General features: G+C 41.4%; 1 protein-coding gene across 4 annotated transcripts in view; it reads left to right on the top strand.

Moving 5' to 3' along the window:
- LOC121300126 (homeobox protein cut-like 2) overlaps nucleotides 1-14,831 on the top strand; it is a 96,842-nt gene that overhangs the window by 43,537 nt on the left and 38,474 nt on the right. For all 4 annotated transcript variants that reach the window (XM_041228545.1, XM_041228543.1, XM_041228547.1 and 1 more), the window contains exons 2-3: nucleotides 8,226-8,336; nucleotides 10,556-10,603. In XM_041228545.1, coding sequence (XP_041084479.1) covers nucleotides 8,226-8,336; nucleotides 10,556-10,603 — 159 coding nt within the window. The remainder of the gene's footprint in view (nucleotides 1-8,225; nucleotides 8,337-10,555; nucleotides 10,604-14,831) is intronic.

Below are 14,831 nucleotides of genomic sequence, written 5' to 3'. Positions count from 1 at the left end.
GTATTAAAGCTCCTCAGAAATGTGCTGTTCTCAGGTCTAAGTTCGATGTTTCTTACAGGCTGGATGACACAGCACAAAAGCGGCCTGACATTGGAAGTGGTGTGAAGGCCGCACCTTGCCATGTCACTAAAATGAAACCACACCACCGTTTTCTCTACACAGTAGAGTAAGGGGACTGAATGAAAGTTATTTTTCAGTTGCCTACCCTCCTTCAGAATCTCTTAAAAGACACATTGGTTGTCTCCAGGAAGAGAGAAACATTTAAACGTTTCTCTCTTTAGATGGCTGTCAGAAACACGATTAACGCTGATAATGAGATCATCATTATTCATTATAACATCGTGATAATTGTAGCCCTACTTATCTGCAGTATGTCTCAAGGACCTGTGAAAAAACAACCACGCAAAAAAATTGTATCTTCTGTTTAAATACAGTTTGATCAGAACGGTATCTGGATAAGTAAACTATTTAATTAAAAACATTATTTACATGATTCATTTAATTGGCTTTTGAATTATCAGTTGACATACATTTCCTACTAAATTGAAAATGTGCTTAATTATGAATTTAATTACTTCTTGTAATCAGGAGGCCAATACTTTGTCAATATTTGAATCCGGTTTGTTTAAATTTTCTGCCTTTTAACAAAATAGCCTGGTGTGGATGCTATTGGTTTTGTCTGTATCTTGTCATTTGACATTGAAGAACAGTAACATTTCAGTTGTCTCAGCTGGGTAAGCAAAGCTAAATAATATGCTGACAATAACACTGGAGATATGGAACATGTACTCATTCAAGATTCACAAGGCAGACTGACTACATGCCAGGTTGCTATTCAGGACACAAGCTCCCTTCCCTTGAAGCCTGCTTGACGCTATGCATTATATGGTTACTGCTTGCAGCTGAAAGCTTTGTTGTCAATTTGTTCATCCTGCCACCACACTATACTGTAGTGTAAATGTACTTCCTGTGTAGTTATTTATTAGAAAGCGTGTTTCTGCAGCTGCTGTCAGCCTGCATTTCATTATGATCCCATGGTTTTGGATTATTTCGGACTGGCAGGGTTTAGAATAGCAACTGTGTTTCATAACCCTTTATTGAGGGTGGCGGTCCTAGTAACTGCTGCACAGGAATTGAATCTGTTAAGGGAACTCCACTGATGGTTATGTAAGGCAGTGGAATCTTGGCTAGCACACTTTTCACTGGAGCACAGCTAATGGATGCTATCAGTCGTTCAGTGCTTGATTTCCCCAGCCTTCCCAGTCTGTCTTTGAAGACTTGTTTTTAGAGGTGAGGAAGGTTTTGCATCTTAAGGGTCTTTCTATAACATAATCAATGCACTTCTTCCTTGTGGAACAGCAGCATTGGTTTAAGGTCTTACATGGGGCAACCGTGTGTTATCACAATCACATTGCTGATTCTATTCACCCAGGACCTTGGCACAGCTAAAAATACGCTCACTTATTGCGCACTGTAGAAAATTCTTCAGTAAGATTCTTGTATTTATATAAATTGTGATGGGTGATCAATAAGCGAAGCCAGCCATGACTACCCCCTTCTGACATGCTGAGTCTCACCTCCCAAGCTAATTCTAATGAGTACAGTACATTTCCAAGCTTTATTCTAGTTAATACGTGTTACCATGTAATGCTAAGGAGATCTGACAGGCAAGGGAATGCATTGCTGTTATGTATTTCACTATGCATTAGACTTCTGCAGAGGTAATTAACTTTGTGGTGCTGTTCACTCACAGTGCTTCAGAAAAAGCTGTTTTTATTTTAAGTTTTGAGGACGACACCGTTTTGCACGCCTTCGTGTCGTTATAAGAAGCTCCATTTGCAGGCAGCCAAACCAGCAGGGAAGTGCATGAAATAATAGTATTGTGATAATCCAATGCCAGTGTAAAGATTTCAGAAAGAAAGCACTGGGCTATATTGTTTAACATACGTCAAAAATATGTAGTTAAGGTCAAACTTTGTTTATCTACTTGAGAATATCTTTCCTCCTGTTTTCAATAAATCATGGGGCAATATTCACAAATCATTTGTGCTAAGATAACACTTGGATGTTAAAAAGCTTCAAATAAAGAGTCTACTGTACAGTAAGAGATTGACTGAAGAGCTCCTGCACTCAGCTTGCTATTTCTGTTACATTAACTGTTTTCTTTTATAGAACAGGGGTGAGAAAAGCTTTGATGATTTGGCCCAAGGTCTCCCAAAACACTCTCAAGTTGTTTGTTTCTATGCTCTTTTTTTTCCTGAAGGAACGAAGTTAATTTAGCATTCATGTTCGAGAACCGTCCATGACAGTTAGGTGCTCGATACCGAAGGTGAGGGTTTGGGCCTGGCAGGTGTGGATGGCGAGGTTTATAATAAAGAGTAAGCTCTTTGAATTGGTTTCCGACTCGTGCAAGTCTCTGCAAGTTGTGTTTCAGAATTAATGGATACATTAAGTACCTTTGTAGAAAGTTTACAACCTTCCATTAGGATGTCTTTCCAATAACCCTGTATTAAAACTGCAAATCCCTTAACAAGAACCATTAGCAGACCATGGCATTACCAGTAACGTTAAAAAACTAACAGGCACTGACAGACTTCTCATTGAATTATTTCTCAAATTGTACTGTTACGTCTCTCTTTAGTACTGCTATAGATCTTGATAATTGAGTGTTTCAGGTTCTGCATGGACTACCAGCAATGGCAAGACAATAACAACAGTCTGGAACCAATTCTGTGCTGTGATTAGAACAAGACGCATTCAGTCACAGTGCAAGTAACAAATACGACCCTCCAGCATTAATGAAAGCTGTCAAGAGCTCGATTTATTGATTCAAACAATCAATTAGACAAAATTAAAATTGGAAAGTAATAAACTTGTATTATTTTTAATTGGGGTGATTAATGCTTTGTCACATAGCATTTAGCAATACAGTCTGTAACAGTGCAAAATGATGCACTGTTTGTACAGTTGTGGTGAATTGCACTTCACTTTATTCATCTAAATGTGATTTTAAAAGATTCAATCTAGGTTATTTATTTAGATATTTCCATAACATTATGGCCTCCATGCCAAGACTGTAGACAGACAGTCAGACAGACAGACAGTGATCAAGGCCAAGGGCAGCTTGGCACAGTCTGAATTATTACAGTTATCTGTTACAGTTATTTTTTAGAATCCCTTTGCATATCGTGTCCTGTTTCTGTCATCACACCCTGGTGTCTTTTTAAAGCCCAGAGGCCCAGTGATCTCTATAGAGCTCTCCTACATGTCTACCCTCTGAGAACAGCTGGTACACCAGTGTGACCAGTGACCTGAAACACTGTGTCCCTAGTGGGTCTAAGAAATTCTTCTTTGGCCACAGGGCTGCTGAGTTTTAAAAAGTCACCAGGATGTGGCGACTGAAACAGAACAGTGAATGGAAATAAGAAGAAAGATAACTAATATTTCCTACACATAGCAAGTTGCTCTTTAAACACTTTACATAAGATCCCAGCTGATTTACACGAGCGACTATAGAGCTTATAACCCCATCTCACCTGCTGTGGTTAGAATTGACAACGGACACGTGCATCGCACAAAACATTTAGAGCAATTCTAACACAAAGACATGCAATGGCAATGGAATGAAATACCTCAGGGATGGAAATAAGACTCCCATTGCATAGCAGTTTGAGCCATTGCTAGTTTCAATAAGACACACCTGAGCTTGTTACCCTAAGGACTGTGGCTAATCAAGCTCACAATAAAACATAGAACTGGTGAAAGTGCTATGCCTGTATACCTGACTTCTTTCTGAGTTCACGGGAGGCCAAACGATAGAGGAATGTAATCAGCAGACAACACAGAACAATACTGAATATAAGACACTGCTGCTTTCCCTCAAAAAATCTGACATTATTTTGAACCCCCGCACACTGTTTCCCCAGTGATAAAGATCGGAAGAGTCTTCACTCCTGTACTGCTGTTTGCAATCTGTTATGTTGCCCTTGCTGGGAATACATAGTGGGATCCTGCCTCATGAAATCGCTGATCAAACCAAAGCTGCTGCCTGAGGCTTTCCTGCTGGCTCGCTCTTCTAGACTTCATTGGGTCAGGGGTCAGGGGTCAGAAGCAGTGGTGCTCGCTTGTCATTGATTGCACAGACAGTGGCGTGCTACGCTCCCCCCAGCCCCTTACCACATCTGTGCAAAGGCAGGTTGAACCCAGGGTTTAGTTTTGTTATTACATTTTTACGCTGAGGGTAAAATAAAATGAAACCATGGGTAATTACCACAAAGCAGCGTTGATCTATGTTTTATTGAAGCCTTTTTTTTCACAAGGTGCTAAACTATGTTTTTTTTTAAAAATTTTAATTAAAGCTGGCTTTACTGTGCTGTATTTCTTAAGTCTTTTGAGGAGTCATTTGTGCCATATAATGGCAGTGCAGTTAAAAGGTTCTGGTTGAATCTGGCATGGTAGTTTTGCAGTTTTCTCATGCCTTTCCCGTGGTTATGCATTAATTTACCAGGGTTTACCGTGTTTTAAATATGCTTCACCATGCCTCTTGGCTTTACATTGCTTACCTGTGCTTTACAATGTCTACACTATGCTTTATTCTTACTATGGTAAACTTTTGATGAACGAAAAGCCATCCTGCACACTGACAAGGGAAAGAACTACATCTGATGCAGTTTGATGAGTGTGTGTAGTAAGCGCATCACAAAACACTGTGTAGGAGGGCCCCAGAGCATCTTTTGTTATTGACTCAAAGAGAAAGAAAGTTCAGGAAACAGTGAGACTGCTTGAGTAAAGGGGGTGGGTTCGGATAAAGACAGAAGTAGAAGGAACGAGGAGTGCTGCTAAGTCGTCTTGGATTAGCTGACAGAAATAACCGCCGAAGCATTGCGCGCTCCCTGTTGCCGTGGTGAGGTGAGAGCTGCCTCAGGGCCCTGCCTTGTCAGTGCTGGTTTGCTGTGCCTGGGTTTATTTGGGCAGAGCACGGGGGAAAGGGAGAGCTTCACCGCAGCAAAGCAGATGTTCCTCTCGTTTGTTTCTCAGCAGTTTGATGGGAAACATTAACACAATACACGTAACATACAACACCGAAATATACACAGGGGCGGGGCAACATTGGCACTGAAAGGTATTGCTCTTCTGCATGGTTGCAGTGGAAGTCTAGTAACCTGACCGGCAGCAGCAGCAGTAGTGAGTAGCAGCATTACCTGGCCACATGCCAGACACTGTTTGGATCTGTTAAACCCAGAGGTCACACTGCCAGAAAGCCTGAAAGCTGCTGGGTTTTCGACCCGGGTGCCAGTAATAATGCACCGGCTAGACTAGACTCCCCTTGATTGGCCCGATTGATTCTGGTGATTTGATTTATTGATTGATCCCCTCTCAAATTTGGCGTCGCAGAAGCCGGGGCTAATCTTGAACTGCTATGAACAATCTCTTGCCAAGCAGAGAATTAAACCTGATAAGGAATGTATGAAAGGAATCTGAGCTTATCTTAATCACACAGTGTCCCAGTATTGCGTTGTTGGTATGAGGGAGGTGGTTAGAGGGTATAGGGAGAAGGAGGAGGGAGGAGGGGGCTGGGGGTGCAGTGCAGTCCACAGTCACCAGGCAGAATAGAGTGGATCTATAAATTGATGGAATTCAAAGCCTCCAGTATCGATTACCATTATAACAAACAGCAGTGCACAGAATGTCTGATTATTTTTAGACAAAGATTCAATGCTCTCAGCAGCAATTCTGCTGATGCTGTCACAGTGTCAGACGTCTGCAGTTGATTGCAATTAGAGGCAATACAAAACAAAATAATAATCCTTTCGTTTTATTTTCTTTGTTTTTATTACCCTGTGTTCATACAGAGCTAAACCTGCAGGATCAATTGTACACATTATACTGTATAGTGTTTTCTCATTCCTGGCAGCTAAGTTTATGTTTTCCTTTTATCTAATCCTCTCAGTGTATCTTTACATACATGTCTTCATATACTGTCCTGTACATAGCAACACATTCCCTTGTACTGGATGCGTGCACATGGATGCTATACAGCCACAGTGAAGCATCCTTTATGTCACAATTTTATATCCCTGTTATTTCGTATTCAATTATCATTTTAGCTAAGTGAATTATTCTAGACTCTCGTTAAGAAGCCAGCACTCCGTTACATGAATATAAGCTGTATTTTATTCATAAAAAACAATTCATGAAATAAATCATTCTCACGAGATGAAGCTTTGAGTAGGGTCCACTGTATTTGTTTTTCTTGTCTGGGGTAGGTGAGTGTCATGGGCCAACTCAGGAAGGTTTGAAAACACTACCTGTCTTAATGAGTTTCTGTGTGGAGCTGCCTATCAATCCACTGCCACTGCTGCCCTCAGCACAGCTCCTTCTCCCCCCAGTGTGGTCTGCGTGCGCTGGGTGTGGACCTCAACTTGGCCTCATGTCTGTGGAGCCTCTTGAGGGGAAAGTCTTCAATTACAGGCTGATGGCTGAGTGGCAGCTTTTAATCACAGGAGTTAGCTGTCGATAGGAACATGCACACACACATGCGCACACACACGCACAAACACACACACACACACACTGACACACACACACATACTCGTGCACACACTGGCACGCACACACACTCGCGCACACACACACCTGCACACACAAACTCACACAACGCACATTCGTTAGATTTTTTAAACATCTTGCTGAAAACAAATTCTCAAAAAATGCAGATTTCAAACTGCTCTGTGTCTAGACATGTAGTGAAATGCTTGTGCTGTCTATTTTAAACTAATTTGAATCAGAATTCGAATCTCCTAAAAAGAAATAATTCACCCCTTTACCTGTAACCTACAGGACTGCTCTGCTGTCGGTACCAGATACACTAAACTATAGAGCAACGTGCTACCAGCCTTGGAGCATGTTCAGGGGGTGGAGTGAATGACAACGACCCCACCCTGTCATTCTGCTTTGGCAATAAGTGTTTTAGAATTTGGGTGTCATTCCATTGTTGGGACGGACTATGAATGTACTGTATGTCACTCTTCCTGTCTGTCTATCTTTGCATAACCAGTGGTAATGAAACTTGGTTATGGTGTTCTTTAGCACATGTTAGGGAGAGGCTCAGAATCTGGTGCTATCTGGAGGTCTGGCCCTCCTTCCCTATGCAGGTGTTGTTTTTCATGAGACTGATGTACTTCTGTTGTGGGTAGCATCTACTTTCGTAGTAGGTATGTCCTGATCGACAGGACTACCTTCACTTTTATTTTCCAAAAGTTTTTAAAAGGATTATTTGGCAGCTGAAGTGAGGTGTAGATGTTTGTTTCTAGTTTCCAAGCACAGTAAAACATGTTTGTCTGAGAGATATTGGAATGTGGATCGATTGCATCGGCTTTCTAGACGTCAGATGGCCTTGACTACAGGGGGAGCAGCGTGTGTTTGTGTGTGAGTGTGTGTGTTTGTGCGTGCCCAACTCTTCTTCATCTCGGCAGAGCTTCAGCCCTAGATCAAAAAGTATTACAAAATATGTATGTAAAAAAAACAAAACGGCTGGATCTAAAAGATGCCTACTCATCACTTAGAAACTGGAGCAATTACTGCAGTTTGTTTTATTTTTAAAAGCCAGGTTTATGTGGTCACTCATAATTACTTTGTTAATGCGACCGTCCTACTCCCTTAAAGAGATTTACAGCCTTGTACTCAAACGGACAGTTTAAGGTATATATTATTGGCATCTTCCTGCTTCTAAACTCTGTTAACTTGAAATTAAAGAACCGTTTTCCTCTGAAAAAGGCTGATTTATGAGCGCTAAGTGCATTTTGTAAATCATGCTTAGAAGACCCCCCTCGGCACTGTTTGATAGATGTCAACCTGCCGTGACGTACTTCAGAAAAGCACCTAGGCCATGCTAATTTAATATTTTCACCCACTTTTATTTATTTCTATTTTTTACAATGTTGAGCATGCAAGATGTTGATTTATGATCCTGACGTTGTTTTTTTTTTCACCCTGTGCAGAAACCCCTTTGCTGAAGCAGGTTTATTGATTATTTTAAACACTGATTATCTAAAAGGCCGCTTGCTTCTTTAGGCATTGGATTTATTGTCATTTAATTATTTATAGCTGCTGCTTTCAGTGTATCGCTTCTCTCTTTCAAGGCTTCATATATTAGATCTGGTTTTCTGAATACAGTTCATATGGCAATCCCTCTGCTCTAACCTGTTTCTCTTTGCTTTCTGCAGAAAGAGCTCAACTCGGTGGGCTCGGAGCTGGCAGCAAGGCAAGAAGAAAGCGAGCACTCTCACAAGCATCTGATTGAACTCAGCCGGGAATTCAAGAGAAATGTACCAGAGGTAAGTATATTCTTTTATGTGATTAACCTAATGTGCATGGCCTTGGCTGATGTGCGTAAGGCAACTGCAGCCCTCAGATACCCCCTTTCACAGTGCTAACTGTTTCTGACATCATTGAATTCCTAGGACAGAGTAACAGTGAAACAGACCAATTTGTCAAAAATGATGAACCCACTTGCAGCCTTTCAAAGGGTAATCGGTTGCCAAATGGACACATAGGAGCAAAAGTAGCAATGAGGCAGAAATAAGGTTCCAGGGGAGCAATCTGAAGAGCAGTCTATGTGACCGATGCTTGGTGTACAGTAGGGCTTCTCAAACTCAGTCCTGGGGACCCCCTGTGTTTGCTGGTTTTCATTCCAACTGAACTCTCAATTAATTAACTAGACCCTTAATTGAACTAATAATGTACTTCATTAGACCTTTTTACTTGTTTTCAGCTCTTGAACAGTTGCATATTTCAAGTTAGCTGTAACATGTTATAAGTAACTTGAACTGCAACTGTTTAAGAGCGGAAAACAAGTAAAAATGTCCAATTAAGCAAATTATCAGTTCAGTGAAGGGTACAGTTAAGTAATTGAGAGCTCGGTTGGAATGAAAACCAGCAGACACAGTGGGGTCCCCAGAACCGAGTTTGAGAAGCCCTGGTGTAGAGTATTGAGTGTCTCTGGGACTATTTGTTGCATTGACTGTGATCTCCTCTCCCAAATGTCTGTCTGGAAACCATCTTTTTTTTTTCTACAATTGCTCCAAAATGGCAGAATTCATTTCTTTCAAATTTTGGAGATGATCAAAGGTGGCCATCGGTTGATTTTATTTTTTTTGGCAGGTGAAAATACCGTACCCTGCTGCACTGTATATGGTATACAGTATGGAGGTATTGGAAAAAGGCATTTCCACAGATCAAGGCGTAAAACCCCTGAGTTTTCTGCAGCAACCTAGAAAGCGACCTGAACTGCTGACTCTTTTTCTTGTCTACGTATGCAAAAGCAGGATGGTCTTTTCATGGATCTAGTTCCTGTTATTGAGGCTTCATTCTCTGTTTCATGACCTAACCCCACAGCCACCCCTGCTGGACAGCTGCAGAGCACACCACCTAACCTGCTGTTACTGCAACCCATAGGAAAATGAACTGCAGTGATGAGTCTGCAATCAGAGTATGCTACACTGTATTACTACAGCCAACTGATGTTAAGCTGCAGTTTTATTTTAAAGGACATAATGCAACAAATAGTCAGTCTTTCTGATTGTTTCTTAGTACTGTACCTCGGTATTTGTATCTGTAGCATTGTTTTCTATATCTATCTAGCGCTCATCTTTCTTGTGTTGCTTGACCATGTTTCTGGTTCTTGAGGAATCATGTGCTATTGTGACCTTTGAACTGGCTTCTGTACTACACTGTACCACGAGGAAGGTGGGGTCCACAGTGTTGAATGTGTCCTTGTAAAATCGCTGATTTCTAAAAGTTGCATTTTTAGCAAGGGTAACCTTTAGCATATCTATTCACTAATATCATTTTCTAAGCAAATTATTAGGGTTTGTTTCCAACTTACGTTTTTGCTGTGTTATGCTCAGCTGCAGTAAGGTGCATAGTTAAGAGTAAAATGTGAATCTGGCTAGGTAAATTGTTATAGCATTGTCCTGTACACCTGCATAGCAAAGCATGGTGATGTATAGTGACAGCACTGTGTAAAGCATAGGCAGTAATTTTACAAAGAAACATGCATGGTAAAGCACTTTGGGGTACTAGGATTAATACCTAGAAAAAACTGCAGTGGTCTCTCCAACCATTGAGCTCTGCCTTCCTTTCCATTGATGCACAAGGAATTCAAACCTCGATTGTTTAAGCCACCGCTTCTTACTGGGGACCGGATGAGAGCTCTTCAGTGTATTCTTTATAATCTTGTCAGTTTAATACAGGTAGACATGTCAGAATTAGCTGTGCCTCACAGGCACACACCTGTGATCCACATCCTTCAAGATAACACAACCATGAGTAGCAGAAACTCTGGGCATATTACAAGAAGTCCTGCTTCAGATACTGGATTACATTATAGTTCTCCGGAAAGAATGGTTTGATCTTTAGTTTCCTGAACGTTAATTTTTGGACAATGCTAAAATCAACTAGACGTTCATATATATATATAAAGATAAAAGATAACAGGAAGCAGTGTAGCGATACCTGTAATGTTTTAATGTGCGTGTCTTTGAATTTATTTTAGGAAATTCGGGAGATGGTGGCACCCATCCTTAAGAGCCTCCAGTCCCAGGTGAGTGTCCTCAATGGGTAAGGGAGGGGGCACAGATTCACTGGAGCTGTGTCTCCATCTACTGCACACATTCCCCTCCTGCAAAAATGTGTGCTTGTGTGAGTTTGACAAACCTGCTTTGCAAAGTGTAATGGCACAGTGCCGTGACCTCATATTGGACCACATCCACATTGGAATAAAGGGGTTCTGGCTAATGAAATAATTCCATAAATCGTGGTTATGTGGGTCCATTTGTAATGTTATAGGAAAGATGTATTTTCATTTAAAAAGAAAGCGTAAAGAAAAAGTACGCTCTCAGAGGGGCACCCGAGTGGCGCATCCAGTAAAGTCATTCTGTGTGACTGTAGGATGGGTCCTATAGCCTGGACGTCGCTGGTTCGAGTCTGGGCTATTCCACAGCTGACCGTGGACGGGAGTTCAGCAGGGAAGGAAGGCTTAGGTCGGCCAGGGTATCCTCAGCTCACCACGCACCAGCGACTCCTGTAGTCTGGCCGGGCGCCTGCGGGCTTGCGTGTCAGCTGCCTGGGAGCTGCATTGTCCTCCAACGCTGTAGCTCCTGGGTGGCTGCATGGTGAATTTGAAGCAAGCGGCTGACGGCACACGCTTTGCAGGACAGCGTGTGTTCATCTTCGCCGCTCCCGAGTCAGCGCAAAGGTGGTAGCGGTGAGCCGAGCCTAAATAATAATTGGGCATTTCAAACTGGGAGAAAAATAACAAAAATTATTGGCAACGACTAAATAAAAAAAAAAATAAAAAAAGGTATGTGTCAGTCAATGTGTCAGTCATCAAGGGAAGCAGCTAATTGGTTATGACAAAAAAAGACAATGAAGGATTGAAGATATTTTCTCATTGCTGAGGGGGAATGATCTAGGAGGTGCAAGCATGGTTATTAATATAGTATAGGTATACTATAGGAATCTTAAAGGATTTCATTACATGGTAAACTGACAAGCGTGTGTTCCCAAACCCACATGTAGGTCTCCAGTGGTGAAATAGGTGAATAAGGTAACAGGAGTGAGAAGCATGTTACTGCCACGCTGACGATGGCTTTAGCTGGCACACACGCACACACTGCGGAATAGGCAAGCATAGAGCAGCCTGTGTCACCTTAGACTGAATCGTTCCTTTTCTTTAATTTCTTTTGTTCTTTGAACTTTCTGAAAAAAACAAGCTTCTTTTCCATAGTTGCTCACTAATTACAACTAACCAAGAGCGTGATTAAAAGCCTTCAGTGACCTACTTCCAGAAACATGTGCGGTGCATTGTGCAAGACGCTGAAGGGTTAATGAAGTCGACGGCTGTCGGTGGACGGTTTCTTTTCTGTAACTTTGTTAATGAGGTCCCGTCAGACCTGACGAGAGGTGCTAATTTAGCTTCAGAAGTGCGGAGGAGATTAAGGACAGAAAGCAGAGTTTATGGCTTAAAATACATCCCATCCTTATTAATCCACTGTCCCTGGGAGCCAAACATTTTGGGTTTCATAATGAAGTGAGTGCTATAATGAAGATAATTTTAATAGGATTTCCTGTGGAGAGGGGCGATGCGCTGCCTGCCTCATCTCAAAGGTAGCTTTGCTGCAGAGAGAGAGAGAGAGGCCTTTCAAAAGACAACGGAAAGCCTCGTCATTAACTATCCATAGTTTCACAGACAACAAAGACTTTCCTCCTTGACTAAAATGATGTTAGCCCCCTTCCCTGTCCTCCCATGATCAAAACAATCTGTTATCATTTTTTGATTTGACTCTCTTGTCGACCCTATTTGAAATTCGCAATTTCTAGATCGCCTTAACAGTCATGAGATTTGAAGACAAATGAACATTCTTTCAATAAACCTCCCCTGACACCCTGTACATTCTCATACGTGTCACCGAAACACAACGCTAAGAGCGTTCAACAGTGCACATAATCACATAATGTGTCCTCCTAAATGAGAAGTTTTTGCCAATGATTTCCCTATTGTTTTTTTTTTTAAGTACTTTTAAGTAAACAACACAAGTAGGCAGGCCGTAACAATATCTCTGCAATCACTTTCACTTGCTTGTTGCAGGAGGGAGCATGATCTGGATACGCTACGTTGCTTATCAGAGAAATACCTTTTCTCCTGGCAAACGATCCTGAGTAAAAGTTGAGAGATGTGTTCCCCAGGTGATTTATGGCCTGCTGTAAAAAGTAGGTGTTTTTTTTAAGCACTGCAGGGGTTTCTGTAACACATGTAGATTGGGTTTAGCGATCAGCGCTGAGAGAATTTCTTACAATAATCTGAATTATTCAGATGTTTTTCCTCCCCCTGAAAAAGTAGATTCCGCTAAGCAGACATCCAGTTTTTGGGGTTTTGCTTGGCGTTGCCAAAAAAAGAAAACACGGGATCATCCTTCTAATTATCGAAACTTGCTTTACAAAGATAATCCAGAAAGTAATTTAGCATGCACAATGAAAGTCATCAAGCAGCACAGATGGCAATTCTGATAAATAGTTTGTAACATGTAATTAGCAGCTTTGGCGGTTTCATATCATTAACCCCCAGATCTGGGAAATGATCTCCTCATTATTAACTGTAAAAGTACAACTGAGCTGACTGGACAGCAAACCAGCAAGCTGCTATTAATTACCCAAATTTATTAAAGTGATTGTCCGCAGATTTGGTTTTGTTTGGATACGCACTTGAAAACATCTGAATTAAAGGTTTTCGCTGCTTGTAATTGTGGCATCGCTTTACTCCTGATGGGTTTTTGGTTTGACTGGCTGTTTCTTCTGCAACTTCCGAAATTGCAAACTGATTATTTTTCAGTAAATTGGTTTAATCTTAAAGGTGTGATACAGGTGGGCAGATACTGCTGGACCGTGGAAGGGTCCCGAACCCTTTTTCACCGGGCCAATCGACAAGCTGCTAACGAGGAAGCTGCTGTTGCGCTTCGAACATTCCTGGTGTACTCATACCTGGTGTGCTTGGGAAAGCAACTGTGGATTATAAAATGCACGTGCTTATAGGCGCTCTGTGTGGAGTGTAGGAAGCTCCCTAGAGCCTGGAGTTCGCAGTTTCAGGTCCAGGCTATGTCATTGCCGACCATGACCGGGGGTTCCTAGCGGGCAGCGCACGATTGGCCGAGCACCGCCTGGGTAGGGAGGGCAATCCACGGTTCATCCCGCACCAGCGAACCCTGTAGCTGATAGGGCGCCTGTGGTTCTGCAGTGGAGCCGTTCAGATCTGTGTTGTCCTCCAGCACTATAGGTCTGCTGGCTTCGCTGTGGATCTGTACTGCAAAAAATGATGGCTTGACAGGAGCACGTTTTGGAGGACGAGTGTTTCAGCCGGGGGGGTTGCAGCGGTGAACCGGGATAAAAATAATAATTGGGCATTCCAAATTCGGGAGAAAACTGGGGTAAAAACCATTGGCAACAACTCAATTTAAAAAAAAGAAAAGCAAATGCAATGTTCCAAACTCATTTAGTACGAAGTCAAGTATAAATTTACCAGTCTCATTAAATATGTAAAATACATGCAAGCCTGAAGCTGACATGCCATCGAAAAGTAGGTTGCAAACATGTGTGAACTGGAGCGCTCCACAATTTGAACTTCATAAACCACTTTAATGCATAGGCAGGACTGGCTGCACTAGCATTGCTGTACGATATAAACAGATGGACAAACACTGATGTATTTACAGAGACAAGCACTGATCTAAATAGTGGCAGATCCTAATACCACCCCTTTAAAACCTGATTTTCTGTGAATCTCGTTTAAATTTTATTTTATGTAGTAATGTAATAAGTGGGTCGATACATCACCCCGGGGGGGGGATTCCATTTGGGTTTAGTATGGAGTTAAACAATGATGGTCTTATACCATATATATACCATAGTTTAGATCATTCTAATATCTCCCAGTGTCTGCAGTGGAATGTACTGCCCAGTACAGCAGGATGGATTAATCAATGAAAAATTCTTACCTGAAATATATTATATATATATATATATATATATATATATATATATATATATATATATATATATGACCAATTCTCTCATATTACCGAATTACAAATGGTACATTGAAATTTCTTTTTGTTTGATATTTTATTTTTAAACACTGAAACTCTGAATTAATTATTGTAAGGTGACATTGGTTTTATGTTGGGAAATAATTTTATGAAAAATAAAAAACTGAAATATCTTGCTTGCATAAGTATTCAACCCCTGTGCTGTGGAAGCTCCCAGTTTGAAAGAAATTG

This window comes from Polyodon spathula, chromosome 25, assembly GCF_017654505.1.
Source record: "Polyodon spathula isolate WHYD16114869_AA chromosome 25, ASM1765450v1, whole genome shotgun sequence".
Taxonomy (NCBI): Eukaryota; Metazoa; Chordata; class Actinopteri; order Acipenseriformes; family Polyodontidae; genus Polyodon; species Polyodon spathula.
Note: the sequence above shows the minus strand (reverse complement) of the source record. Positions and strands in the feature narration are given on the sequence as shown.